The 14,137-nt window shown below is 43.2% G+C and overlaps 1 protein-coding gene across 6 annotated transcripts in view; it reads right to left on the reverse strand.

Moving 5' to 3' along the window:
* Nucleotides 1-1,479: 1,479 nt before the first annotated feature.
* LOC111956829 (collagen alpha-1(XV) chain) overlaps nucleotides 1,480-14,137 on the reverse strand; it is a 52,011-nt gene continuing 39,353 nt past the window's right edge. For 3 of the 6 annotated variants that reach the window (XM_070436548.1, XM_070436544.1, XM_070436545.1), the window contains 32 exons: nucleotides 12,855-13,004; nucleotides 12,548-12,631; nucleotides 11,700-11,753; nucleotides 11,541-11,576; nucleotides 11,241-11,360; nucleotides 11,074-11,133; nucleotides 10,927-10,962; nucleotides 10,791-10,832; nucleotides 10,639-10,701; nucleotides 10,511-10,546; nucleotides 10,220-10,303; nucleotides 9,890-9,955; nucleotides 9,276-9,311; nucleotides 8,060-8,122; nucleotides 7,822-7,911; nucleotides 7,690-7,725; nucleotides 7,483-7,536; nucleotides 7,324-7,380; nucleotides 7,144-7,203; nucleotides 6,763-6,804; nucleotides 5,870-5,897; nucleotides 5,616-5,690; nucleotides 5,429-5,454; nucleotides 5,183-5,281; nucleotides 4,871-5,015; nucleotides 4,657-4,721; nucleotides 4,343-4,471; nucleotides 4,101-4,205; nucleotides 3,924-3,992; nucleotides 3,610-3,807; nucleotides 2,984-3,099; nucleotides 1,480-2,816 (listed from right to left, as the gene is read on the reverse strand). In XM_070436548.1, the coding sequence (XP_070292649.1) occupies nucleotides 2,600-2,816; nucleotides 2,984-3,099; nucleotides 3,610-3,807; nucleotides 3,924-3,992; nucleotides 4,101-4,205; nucleotides 4,343-4,471; nucleotides 4,657-4,721; nucleotides 4,871-5,015; nucleotides 5,183-5,281; nucleotides 5,429-5,454; nucleotides 5,616-5,690; nucleotides 5,870-5,897; nucleotides 6,763-6,804; nucleotides 7,144-7,203; nucleotides 7,324-7,380; nucleotides 7,483-7,536; nucleotides 7,690-7,725; nucleotides 7,822-7,911; nucleotides 8,060-8,122; nucleotides 9,276-9,311; nucleotides 9,890-9,955; nucleotides 10,220-10,303; nucleotides 10,511-10,546; nucleotides 10,639-10,701; nucleotides 10,791-10,832; nucleotides 10,927-10,962; nucleotides 11,074-11,133; nucleotides 11,241-11,360; nucleotides 11,541-11,576; nucleotides 11,700-11,753; nucleotides 12,548-12,631; nucleotides 12,855-13,004 (2,541 nt within the window). In that variant the 3' untranslated portion in view covers nucleotides 1,480-2,599. The remainder of the gene's footprint in view (nucleotides 2,817-2,983; nucleotides 3,100-3,609; nucleotides 3,808-3,923; nucleotides 3,993-4,100; nucleotides 4,206-4,342; nucleotides 4,472-4,656; nucleotides 4,722-4,870; nucleotides 5,016-5,182; nucleotides 5,282-5,428; nucleotides 5,455-5,615; nucleotides 5,691-5,869; nucleotides 5,898-6,762; nucleotides 6,805-7,143; nucleotides 7,204-7,323; nucleotides 7,381-7,482; nucleotides 7,537-7,689; nucleotides 7,726-7,821; nucleotides 7,912-8,059; nucleotides 8,123-9,275; nucleotides 9,312-9,889; nucleotides 9,956-10,219; nucleotides 10,304-10,510; nucleotides 10,547-10,638; nucleotides 10,702-10,790; nucleotides 10,833-10,926; nucleotides 10,963-11,073; nucleotides 11,134-11,240; nucleotides 11,361-11,540; nucleotides 11,577-11,699; nucleotides 11,754-12,547; nucleotides 12,632-12,854; nucleotides 13,005-14,137) is intronic. The other 3 variants (XM_070436546.1, XM_070436547.1, XM_023977489.2) reach the window with 3 other exon arrangements.

The raw sequence follows: 14,137 nt of genomic DNA on the forward strand, positions 1-14,137 counted from the left end.
AGGGACTCCAGATTCCAGACACTCTCGGCGGCCAACGTGTGAAAGTCTTGACGTAATTCAAGTAGTTTTCAGGCCACCTCTCTCCCGGATACCGGAGAATCGAAAACCTTCCTCACCTCTGTCATGAAGTCTTCCAAATCACGACAAATAGCGGATTCTTGCTCCCAAACTGCTGTAGCCCAGGAGAGCACCCTTCCCGACATTAGCGTAATAATATACACTATCTTCAACCGATCCGAAGGGAACGAAGATGGCTGCAGCTCAAAAATGAGGGACAACTGAGAAAGAAAACCCCAGCAGGTTCCGGGATCCCCAGAATATCGCTCCGAAGTTCTCGGGGAGCCGGGGTAGGCTGTACAAACCCACCACTAATAGTTAAAAAGTTACTGGGGGGGGGGGGGGGGGCGTCTCAGAGGTGGCAGRCTGTCTATGAGCTAACTCCCTGATTTGCTCCATAATAGCATTGAACCCTTAGTCGTGGCGTTCCGTCGAAACGAAACCCTTCCAAAAGGTCCAGCAGTAGCTCCTCATGCCTCCCAATGGTGGCTCCCTACAGGGAGACAGCGTGGCGGAGCTGGTCCAAGTCTGCTGGGTCTGTCATGGCCAGTTCATACTATAAGGGCACAGGGCGAGACCCAGATGCAGACACGGGAGGCAGATGATTCGAGTCTATGATATTTATTATAATCTAAGGTGCAAGAGAATGGTCGTGGACAGGCAAAATATCATAAACAAGGTCAGAGTCCAGGAGGTACAGAGTGGCAGGTAGGCTCGAGGTCAGGGCAGGCAGTATGGTCAAGCAGGCTGGTTCAGAGTCAAGGCAGGCAAGGGTCAAAACCGGGAGGACTAGCAAAAGAGATAAGAAAAAGCAGGAGCACGGAAAAACACGCTGGTTGATTTGACAGACAAGTCAAACTGGCAACAGACAAACGGAACACCTGAATAAATACCCATGGACTAATGGGGATAACGGGTGACACCTAGAGGTGGGTGGAGACAATCACAAAGACAGGTGAAACTGATCAGGGCTTGGCAGTTTTAGATTCAGGGAAACAATGACACATTCAGAGAAAACACTGTTTACAAATAAGAAGAACATCTATATTATAAAATGACTGTGGTCAATGAATAATTCAAAACAGAAAAATAGAAGTCTTCAACTTGCACTGAGGTGGTACTGTATCATTGCACATGTAAGAAACACCTAGTCAGTCATCCAGKAAGACCGATTTGATAACCCTTTGAGCAACAAACCAGAAATATTTCTCAAATGTCACCACCCAGATTTATGAAGCTGTATCAGCGCTCATATCAAATTATGCTGAGGTGTTTTATTTTTTGAGGTTCACGTCCCAGTCCAACTTTCAACAAAACTATCTGTAAAGTGAGATGGTGTGCTACCATCTAGTGCACATTTGGTGTAAATGCATTTATTGACCCACATTAAATTAAGCTCCACATTAAATTAATAGCCAAGTCTTAAAAAAAAAAACATTTATTCAATGAGTACATAGTATTTCTCTGAATCACTGTAACAGCCATTCAAATATCTAGTTCTCAATCATAGATTTGTTGAAAGTACATCTACAGTAAGTCAATTAGCGGAATACTGTACAAAAACAACTATTTCATGGTGATAGCGCAGGCAGATTGAACAACAGCATATATATATATATATATATATATATACACACTGTTCAATTTCATTTAATTTTCAAAGTGAAACTATGTGCTGCCACATTTTAAGATTATGTGCTGTTACAGTATAAATAAAATACGAAACATAGAATTCAACTTAAATACTAAGACAAAGTCGCTCGCAACAGAAAAACCCTTAATTGTCAGACAAAAAGCCTTCATGGATATGGAAACCCCATACTATTCAAATAAACTCAAAGTGCATCTAAATGACTTCAAGGCTTGAGGGAGCAACACATGGTTCCCTTGTCTGAATAGATCCTGGTATTTCATTATTCTTTTTTTATCACGGGAAACAGAAAAGACCAGTCGTCCTAATTTCATCATATTGTTTTGGGGTCTGATACAGTAAACCACAAAAGGTTAGAATGGTTGCTGTCTCTATGCAAACTACTCTACTCGGCACTTAAGAATAAGACTCGAATGAGCAAACCAACAAAAATAAACTGTGTGTTAAAGGCTACTCCTGCAGAAACAATGTGGGTTAGTCGGTTGGTTGCTGATCACCAGTTCTTTGGCATTCCTTCTTCAGTCAAATTGAAACACAATGAATTGGAGTGATGCAGTGCTATTGACAGGAAGCAATTTACATTATATTTACACCTTTCTTAAAGAAACAGTAAACATACATTAGTGACCAGTGCAATGCAGTGATGCTGTGTTGATGGGAGTTTAATAATGAGAGGTGAATGAACAGGGGGAGTTTCATCTGTGGTCAGTATGAAGCTGCGCTGTCTTTTTGTGGTAGTGAGGTGAGTGCTGTGTTGTGTGATAGCGCCTCATGTAGTCCAGCACATAGCTGCTCTATGTTAATAGGAGACGTATGTGTGTGTGTGTGTGTGTGTGTGTGTGTGTGTGTGTTTGTGAGAGAGAGTGTATACTAGATGTATGTGTGTTGAGGTTAATTAGACCTCCTGTGGTCAATGTAGCTGTTCTCAATACACAGCACTATGAAATGGTTGGAGCAGCTGCGGGTGTGTTGGCCCAGAAGTCTGCCTGTCTGGAGGAGCGAGGCCTGGCCCGTCACCGCCATGTCACCCGCCCGCCACGCCTCACAGTAGTTAGTGGTCATACGGATGCCCACCGTACTGGAGCCATGCCACACCAGCTTCTGAGGCCTGCATTCACAGAAAACACACACCGAGAGTTAAACACAGATCTATGCCATTCTACATTTCCAGACACTCCTATCCAGAGTGACTTGCATCAATGTTCACCTAAATAGCCCAATCTGTAATTGTTCTCTGTATGTGTTTTAAGGGGTCAGCCAAAGCTGGTCACTCACCAAGTAGGGTCCGTCATGACGTTCCGTCCTTCAAAGGAGTAGATGGGGATGGATGGGTCAAACACGCCTCCGTTCCCAGAGAAGATGTTCATCCAGCTGCTATAGATCACCTCTCCCTGTGGAAAAGATGTGGTTAAAGCCACATTTACAGTCACAGACTTCCTGTAGTTCAGAAAGGAAACACCACGTAGAAATATATTTAACTATTTATTAAAGAATGAATAATGCAAATCTTGGTAATATAGGCTCTGCTCCTTCAGGGTAGCTCACTGTCCAAGCAAAGTATCAATATATAAAATGACCTACAAGCAGGTAGTGCGTATGGCTATACCAATTCCCTAGCAGGAAAACAGAACCTAACATGTGGGAGCAAAAGAAGCATACTAGCAGCAGCAGGATGTGTGAGCAGAACCGGTCAGATGAAATAGACCGCCAAATAAGGTAAGCGTGATTGTTACTAGCATCTAATTGGTGCAATCTCAGCTGACGCATCAGCTAGCCGGTTTTCGGGTTCCATTTCTGAACTGGCTTCACTTTATTTTCAACAACCGCATCATAACCAAAAAACTCAGGACCTATCAGTCCATTGCTTATGTTTTAGTTGTCATAAGAGACAACAACTGTACCTTGAGGTTGATGACGGGCATGTTGTAGCGGTCTCCCTTCTTGACGATGGTGGCCAGGTCCTGGAGGTGTGAGGACAAGAAGGCTCTGTAGGTGGCAGTGAGACCCATGGCTCGGGCCTGCTGGTAGCACTGGAAGTCTGCCCCCCGGATGCCACGCATGTCCCCAGAGAACGGAGCATTCAGGGCCACCAGGTGCAGCTGAGGGGGGCAAAAGTCAATGGAAGTAACCATAGACAACACAGCTCAAGCTAGTCCAAGGTGACTGTGCAACTGAGAGGTATAAATGTGCAACAGAGGTATAAATTCCACCTTACCGCTGGTACTGAGTGTACTGTATGAGGTAGGACATTATAGTTGGGCACGTAGCTAGTTCCAACTAGTTCCTAAAAAAAACACAAGCGCAGATTGACACTGAATAATGAAATCATAAATGAAACATTCATAACAAACTGTGAAGAGAGCAGATATAATGCGCAGTGTAACCACAGTACCTGGCTCTGTGGCCTGTGGGGTCTGGTGCGATCTCCTGGTCTGCTCAGGGCCTGGGACACTGCAGAGGATGGGCTCTCTGCTGGGACGAGGATGAGCTCACCAAGCTGGGGAGACAGGACACACCTCACTGAATAAGCACAGGCAACATCACATTTTCTAGAATTTTTTTGCCACATTTAGCCATATCAAAGGCTTTAATTAACTGGAGACATCACTGTGGGACTGTAAAGGCATGCAGTACCTGAACCTTGCGCCAGCCATCTCTAGTTCTAACGTAGAGTTCTCCCTTGTCTGAGACGTAGGCCATCGAGCCCTCTGCAGCACGGTGTTTCTCCCTCATCAAACTGTTGGTGTTCCTGTATGTGGACACCTGGTGCGAGAAGAGAGGAAGTTCACACTGAATCCTCTGGACATAGACAACGCTGCTCAAGCCAATCCATGGTGACAATGTGTGAACTAGTGCACACGCAAACCCACAAGTCGGTAAACACCTACACACATTTCTCTATGTTGACTTTGTGAGTATATAAGGAAGTACCCTACTGGTTACCTTACCGGGTTTTCATAGCCAGTAATCCCAGGAGAACCGGGAGGCCCAGGTGGGCCGGGAATACTCACAGCTGAAAAATAGAACAGTCATACAAAGGTATCACAGTGTACTGTAGGTCTACTAAACATACATTTGTGCTTTTCAAATGCATACATATGGAACTTGACAGCAACGCTAAGTTTAAGATGTTGTATTTTAGCGAGCACGCCGTGCAGTTACCTGAACCATAAACAGGGGGTGGTCCAGGGGGTCCGGCAGGGCCAGGGGGCCCCCGAGAGCCTGGTCGTCCAATGCCAGGAACCCCTGGTTCACCAGGAGCTCCAGGATGACCAACGGTTCCAACGACGGACTCACCTTTTGGCCCCTACATAAGCATATACAAAATGCACATTTGACAGTGTCTGACCATTACACAAATGTCTAAGTAATAGGTTTATCATGTATGCAAATTAGTCTTTGCTATTTACATTGACTATAGTTTGTCAAATGTATACTGTACTTGTTGAGTATTTTGAGCCTGGAATTACTCACCACAAGGCCTGATCTCCCAGGAAGACCTGGAGGGCCAGGCAACCCAGGTTCACCCTGGTCTCCTTTCATTCCTTCATAGCCCCCGTCTCCTTTTTCTCCCTGAGGAACAAACAGTTTGGTTGAATCAGACTGTTAATATATTATCACATGCATAAGTTTTACATAACATACATTTCCACTACTTATACAGTATTTGAGTTTTGAACTGGTAAATGTTCCTTAAAGAAGTTAAGGTAAAATACTCACTACAAAGCCTTCTGGTAGAATATCATCTGATGAGGGAGAACACACATCTTATATGTCATCTTGTATGTCGGTTGCAAACACGTCTGAGGACGCTCATGGATACAGTTTCGGTTCTAATCAAGTGCGATTATTGCCAATAAACAAGTTAAATGGAGGAGAAACTGCACCCCTGGCTGCACATGCATACCTGATTCTCCAGGCATTCCAGGAAGTCCAACCTCTCCCTTTTCCCCTTTAGCACCTCCGTTTCCTCTCCTGCCACCTTCACAGAAATACAGTACAGGTGCATGAGACCACTGAGCTCATCTGTATGTATATGTTGAAAATAGTTGTCCATAGACTAGTGATCATACTGTTATGATGATCACCCTGTATGATCAGATTCATTATCACAAGAGTATAATGTATGTCTTGCGTACAATGGAATATCTGATGACTTACCTTGTGACGACCCTTTGCTGCCATTAACCTACAAGTCAAAATGGTATGGTTATTGTGCTGTTATTGTGGAAGGATTTCACAAACTACATGGTTAAAATATGAAATTATACCCACAACCAGATCCACCACCAAAACCACCAAATAATCAACAATAAAACAGCTTTACATCCTATACACACACAACAGGTTAGTTGTTTTGTTTCAGTCAAGATGGCCATTCAAAAATGTCTGAAAATCAAAAGAGACATGTTATAGGAGAGAGATTTGTAATTCATTTGGATTTTAAAACATTCATACCAGCCTTGCACACAAAAGTTAAACATAAAATGAGGACAAGGATGGCAAGAGGTAGTAAGGAACTCGGTTTAATGTTCTTATTTTGGTTGGTCACCTTGAATCACAGGAGTTAGCCTTAACATTTTAGCACTGTAAAGCTAAAAAACAACAACAGATAAAACCACATGCAACAGCAACATGCCGGGGGTAGAGACRTTCCACCACGCCAAACCAGGGCTCAGAGTTAAAGGAACAGGAACACTCAAGGGGAATTTTTACACCGTCAGCATAAAGCAGGCAGAAAATAGATTTATATTTTTTAAATCATAGATTCTGAAATTGATGTATTGAATTCAATATGACTAGTCAGTGTGGTTGAGATAGATAAATATATGTAAAGTGACTGTATGATGTCACATGACTTTCTGACCTGCGGAGAAGCAGGAGCCAGCTTTATGCTATTGTGAGGACCACCACAAACCCAGGAAACACAAAGGGAGACAGCACGGCTGCAGACAGGAGGGAAGGGAGGGGCTGCCTGTTAGGGGTAAGAGCCCATGGACTTACATGCGCCGCCACACCCAAAGAGCCTTAAAGGGGCTCAAACACTAACTTACTGGTGTTTTGCAGAACGGTCTGGGACGGACCGGAAAAACTGTCTTTAAGATTCAGAGGAAAATTATGACATCAGCATTGATATTGACGTCATGGACGACATCTGGATATCCAATGGAAGCGAGTTCTTCATGTGTTGACATTATATCATTACTGGAGACAAACTACCATTTTGTTGTTCTGTTTTGTTTGTCTCCAGTGTGTCTTGTTGCGTCTATATGAACATTGCTACTAAATCAAAGGACCAATCCCTTCCATAGCGCATACTAATTATGGTAGAGTAACAGCAATGACATCAATCTGTACTTATACAGCAATGACATCAATGTGTACTTATACAGCAATAACATCAATGTGTACTTATACAGGCATACTGTACTTACTCCATTGAGTCCTGTTACTGGACCTGGGGGTCCGGGAGGGCCAGGAGGACCAGGAAGTCCCTACAAACACAATCACACAGATCAATCAATCACAGTCAATGACACCTCACTTTTCTGTCACTTAGTTAGTTGATTGTACTGTAATCGCATAAAATCATGTTTCAAGATGGCGATTCTTACTGGTTGACCAATGGCATCTCCCTGGTCTCCCTTCTTCCCTGCCATTCCAGGTCGCCCCTGCGGAGGTAAGAATGCCAACACTTACACGGGGAAAATTACAGGGACTCATCTTTTACTCAACCAAATTAAAACAGCAGAGGGTTGACAAAAAGCACTGACCGGTCGACCAGGGAACCCGTATTCTCCCTTTTGTCCAGTTGGTCCAATTGGTCCCTGAAAAAGAACATGGTTTTCTATCATTTCACGTTCACCCACTACTAGACAGTAGATGTTTACAGTTGTTACAGATACCAATATGTATAGCAAATACAGTGTACATTTTTATAGAGCATTATTTTATGCTTTCACAAGGCATCATTGGCTTACCATGACGCCATAAGCTCCAGGGAAGCCACGCTCACCCTGTGAAAAGCACACCGACATGGTCAGAGCACTGAATCATCAGAAAACCACTACCATACAGTGACCTTTAACCCTAGAGGTAGAGAGAGGAGTCACCTTGATTCCTTTTGGCCCCCGAGGGCCCCTGACACTTGTCAACACAGTTCCATCGGCAGCGATAGTGACACCAGCTTCCCCTTTCGCACCCTATGAGGAGAAAAGACATAGTAGACACATAGACATGATCATCAGGTCTTGGTTAGGTTGTTAAAGTCCTATCTGATGTAAGATCCATGAAGTAGTACTTATCTGGCATGGAGGGGCAGTAAACATTAACAGACCTTCTGACCCTTACCTTCATTCCTGGTGGACCTTGAAAACCAGGAAGCCCACTGTCACCCTTTGGTCCTCTTGGGCCCTGGGCAAAGACCACAATAATAATTATGGACAGAGAAGATATAAGCATATTAGAGCATATTTACTTATAGTAGTGAGTCAAAATATATGTTATATTCAGAACTACAGACTCTTATCATTATGATAAGGAACCTACCCAATTCCTTCCCATGGCAGCAAAGACAAAATGAAATCAGCATGGTATTTACAGTAGTACATAAATATACAATCCATCCTGAATGTTATATATGGGGTTGGGTCGTTCCACCAATTCGGTGCCTTTTGAGAAGTGTACCTTGGYCAATTTTTGTTGTTGTTAATTTCGCCTAATTTGAACATTCTGTCATAAAGACCACATGTCTATCTTCATAAAAAACATGTTTTCCCATCTTACGAGGAAAAATATATATATACTAWAGTAAGTGCCTATTGAGTGCTAAATAAAGTAACAGGGTTGACCGTTGACGATTTCTTCTTAAATCAGCCATAAATCCCGTTGTGACAGGGGGAATGGAAGCTTGTTGTGTGCAACAGGGAGTGGCAATTGAATGCAAGCTTCACCCAAAAAATCTAATTGTTAAATAATTTCTGGCCTGTCTATCTATAGGTAACAGGGTTGACATGTTATGCTCGACCCGCTCRGTTTTCCACCACAAAACAACAGAAAATGGCCAAAAATAGTAGAACCAGCTCACCTGCTTTTACTCTATGATTTGAATATTAGATGTTCATTGTTTCTTATGGGGGGAAAAAACAGTTTCACCATATTACGAGTTCAGTTCACGTAACAGCTTTGACCTTGAGGGACAGACGTACTGTAAATGAATCACTAATCACATCAAATAAATAATAATCTTTAGAAATTACTTTAGAAGCAACAAAATAACTAGGGTTTTACAATGAGGGTGAAACTTGGAGACATTTTGGGATGAAGTGGGTTATAATCTTCCTAGAAGTGACACAGGGTTGTCAAAATGATGAATATTGGCAYTTCAGCCAGACTTTATTCATATAAAAAACCTGATTTATTGAATTCTCCATGTGGTCTATATTAAACAGCACAGACTTTTAAAACTCAATATTAGTGCACAATTTCTACTTAAAATATCAAAGAAAGGGCACTCTTTTCGTGGAACAACCCAGTATATTAATATTAAGTATGGAGTTGCTCTTACAGGGAATCCTGCTCTGCCAGGCTCGCCTTCAGGGCCCTGTGACATGCAACAAAACACACAGGCAGGTAGCAGGACTGGGTCAGCATAGCTGTCAATCACATGCAATAATAAAGTAGCATGCAGCGTCTTTGCAGAATATACTAGCATGATAGCATCCATCTCACAAAATACAGCACAAACATTTCCAAGGCTGTAATGTAAGAACAAGCTTTTAAACCTGATAACATCATAGTTTAAGTGTATGCATTATGTAAGTAGGCGAAGCATATGCATTGTATAAGTAACCTGTATTATGGATCAAGTATGCATTATGGTTGCATTAATGGTTGTTTGGGTGGTTAGGTTGACCCTTAGCGGAGCCTACGAGTATCTCTAGTAAATAGGCATTGCAAATGAAAACAGGCCATTCTGGCTTCACACATGACAGGTGTGAATGAATAATTAGCATCATTGCTCATGCATGAAATAGCAATAAATGCAAACTGCCCTGAGGCATATTGATATGTGCCATGCTCCAGCATCCACACTATTTAATGTAAAGCATAATGGATATTGCCATTTAAATATAATGGGCTAGTTTCAGAAATACATCAAATTAACATTGTGCTACTCACCATTGGGCCAGGGGGGCCACGTATCTCAGTGATGTTAAACATGCCCTCTGTATTGTTCAGGAGGAGCTGAGGATAAACATATGACATATTGATTACAGTAGCAAATCTACTGTAGCTATACTAGTTATAAACTTTACATAATGTACAAACTATGAATATATGTAAACCATGTGGATGGTGACAGACAACTCAAGTTACTTCCTGTTATGAATGCTCATGAAGTTAATAACCCTTAATAAACCACAACAGCTCTATTCCTGTTCAAGGTGTGTGTGTAATTTGTGAAACAGCACTCAGACAGGGGATGAGAGGTGTGTGGGGTGGACGTACATCCTGCAGATTGATGATTGGTCCTGGAGGGCCGGGAGGACCAGGAGGACCAGGTACATTGTGTCCATCAGGACCACACTCCCCCTGTAAGACACCGCACACAGGAGAGTTAGGACAAAGAACCCCTATGAACTCAACAAGCCATTTGAATGACACAACCAAAGATGGTCTATAATGTTGTAACAGGCTTTGATACAACCACAAGTATTATATGATGAACATATGATGAACAGAAGAACAGCCCACATCAGGGTTAGTTTGGAGTCGTTCTGCTGTCTAACACGAACATACCTTTGATCCTGGATCACCTTTGTCTCCTTTCAATCCCTGCAGAGACAAGCACACACAACACAGTTAGCTACAAACTTTAAATTCATGGTTACTGCAGATGATGCTATACTTTCTGGTTCAATACTGACCCTGGCGCCTGGTAACCCAGCTAGCCCTTGGAGTCCCTCAGGTCCAGAAGCACCAGGCTCACCCTGAAAAGAGACAGAACAAAGGTGAAGACACATCCACCAATGTCCACTAATAATATTGTAGAAGGTGGTGTAAGAGAGATGCAACCAACCTTCACTGACAACCCAGGAGCCCCATCCTTCCCATCTTTACCCTGTAGAAAACAGACAGGATATACATCTGATCAGATTTCCATGTGAACCTAGTTTTTTCCACAGCATAGTTATTTTCCTCATTTGTACTCCTACCTTTGGTCCTGCAGGGCCAGGGAGACCAGGAGGTCCCTACAGAAGAGAGTAGATAACGACAGTTATTCCCATATATCTCAAGGTGAAATACAATGTAAAAGGACTTCAAAACTACAGGAGACACACACATATACCAATCTCAATCACCTGAGGGCCTTTGAGTTCTGTGCCAAGGACCATGTCATTCTTCCCAGACCCCTCCACGTCCTGCAAGCACCAACACACAACATTATTGCATTCAGAATCAATAGAGACAAAACAAGACAACAGTATGATGGGAAACTGACTCAACAGTAAAATCAACAAAACAGCACCTCGACAAAGAATCCTCCTCCTGGGGGTCCAGGCAGCCCCCGAGGTCCAGGGTCGCCCTTCTTCCCCTCTGGTCCCCTTGGTCCTGTAACTCCTGTCAGCCCTGGGTCACCTGATTCACCCTGCGAGGAAGAATAGACCCATTTAACTGACTACGAAGAACAAAGTAGAGTTTTGACTTAAAATGACAACGCCTAAAGTAGATGCTTCTGCATGTCAACAGCATGATTAGGAACATAGCTCTCATTGTTTGGTTTATGCATTTTATAATTGATAACTGATTTGTCAGATGGTTAAAATACCGTTGGTCCGTTTGGTCCAGCTAGTCCTTGTTCACCCTATGTGAGGAAAATAGATAGGTTAGAGTAAGCATTTGCAATGGACATGGTAATATGGGATCTAGGCAGCTAATTTCCCTTGTAAAATACAAACAATAGCCTCCTGAGTTACTGTCATCTTACCTTCAGACCTTTAAGCCCTGTCAGCCCAGCATCCCCATCCAGACCAGTAGGACCCTGAAATCAACAGCAGAGAGATGTGATGTCACAACCGTCGCTCTCTGAATCTCCTACACATAAAGGTCACACAAGTGACTAGTCAACCATGACCAAGACTGTCTTGCTTTTCTTAGTGTCATAGTAGCTACCATATATACCATTGCAAAGATAACGTCCAAGTCATTTAAAAGGTTTCTCATAATTATTCATGATGAGATTCTTTTTTTAATTACTTTAATCCCACAGAATTAGTTACTTTTCATCATAAAATATGATATTCTACTTTCTAAATAGGTTTAACACAAACGTTAATAAATCTTAGCCAGCCGGTGCGACCATTTCCCCTTTGCCATTCCCGAAGGAACAACATGGCTCATCGACTGTAAAAAATAAAGTGCAAGCTCCATCAATGCAGTTAGTGAAAGCATGCACGCAACAGACTTATATAAAAAGGAAGGTTCTCTCCAATGTAGCTGGACCATGTTTGATGTATGAAACACATACTGTAGCTCAAGCTCAATGTCCATCAAGGCAGTTRAAGTCAAACCTGGGTTGTTTCTCATTTAATGAGAGGGCGGGGGATGAGCATAGAGCCCCGATGGTTTCATAGATGGGTAAACAACTATAAGCAGAAGCCAATAAGCGCGCGTGCACACACACACACACACACACACACACACACACGCACACACACACACATACACACACATACACACAGTAAGTTAAATGGGCCAGGCTGTTAGTAAACATGGTTGGAGAGTACAGTCTTCCTTTTCAAGCCTACTGGTTCAGTGAAGGAACCAGGGAAATACCTCGCCAGAACCAAGCCCAGAGCCGAACAACCCTGAGCCAAACTCAGAGCCAAACCCAGAGCCACTAAACCAATCCTCATTCACCTGAAACAATAAAGGCCAGGGACAGCCAGGTCAATAACAACAGAGAGTAGAGAGGAAACCACTGTCAGCTACAATGCATGCATACACATATAGACTATAAAATAACATTTACAATACAAAACAAAAGTGGGAACATCAATAACAGTTGGTAACCGGTGGAAACAGGGGGAAACATCCATAATGGATCTTAATAAGGATAACGTGGGACAAAGAGAGATCTCACCGGTGGTCCAGGTTTCCCAACAAGGCCGTCTCTGCCAGGTGGCCCTGGAGGACCTGGTTGTCCAGGGAATAAGCCCTCGGAGGCTTCGAAGAAACGGGTGGGACCAGGCGGGCCAGGTTGACCTGGAGGGCCGGGAGGACCAGGGGAACCCTAGGAGAGAGAGGACACCTCACTGTAAAATCATCACATCACTATAGTGGAGTGGTCTCAACTCTATGTGATCAGATGAAACACCACTACCGGCTGGATATGGGATGCCATAACACACATTTAACACAGAGAGGTGAATATGCTTAGCCTCTTACTACCAGCCTGATATCGCAAGCTTACATAAATATGTGATTCCATGTAGTGAAACATATTTATGAGAGCTCGCGAGATCAGGCTGGTAATACGAGGCTAAAATACTCATCCTAAAGACGTTTTATTAGAGAGAAAAAAAACATAACAGATTGTGGAAGGACCACCAGAGGGCAGGCTGGGCTCACGGATAGTAGCCCAACAAGGCATGTGAGACAAGGTAACCAGAGGCAATTAAGCACAGCTGACGGTACTAATGATATATTCTCTTTCCCCTATAAGATAGACGAGGGAACCAGCAGGAAAGGGGAAGAAGAAGATAAAATATCTTGGCTACCAAGAGAGGGGAGCTATCCAAGAAGATCCATTAAGACAGTGACAAATCTGTGATTGTTGTTATAGTTTAAAGATAATCGTCTCTTGTGTTCCTGTGTCATCTAAAGGAGAATATGTATGTTGTTCCTTGGAAGATTCTCATTGATTGTGTTCGAGTGTTTGTATTGACAGAAATCTCTCAATAGAGAACTGTGTTCAATCAAGAAAACCTACTCCTGACTCGTTTATTCCACCTTTCCGCTTTAGAATGACACCAAATTACTTGGTCCGCTCACATTGGTGGAGAATCCGGGCATTAGGTGGACGAGTGACACAAGGATAAGTGAGTAAATCAAAATTCTTCCAGTAGACACAGAGGAACCATTCAAGAACGATGGACAACGCCCTACTACAACAGTGGATCACGGCACAGCAGACAACCATAGAACTCCTGCAACAACAGCTGAGCCGGCGAGAAGAACCTAGAGTGAAGCCAAGAGCGGCTGCTCACGCCATCTTACCTCGTCTCTCCAAGGAGGATGATCGAGGCCTTCCTCATGACCTTCGAAAAGACGGCCACCTTGGAAGAGTGGCCGCCCACAGACTGGGCGAGCGCATTAGCCCCTCTTTTGACCGGGGTGGCCCAGGAAGCCTATTTTGACGTGGAT

The sequence above is a fragment of the Salvelinus sp. IW2-2015 genome, linkage group LG32 (genome assembly GCF_002910315.2).
Source record: "Salvelinus sp. IW2-2015 linkage group LG32, ASM291031v2, whole genome shotgun sequence".
Taxonomy (NCBI): domain Eukaryota; kingdom Metazoa; phylum Chordata; class Actinopteri; order Salmoniformes; family Salmonidae; genus Salvelinus; species Salvelinus sp. IW2-2015.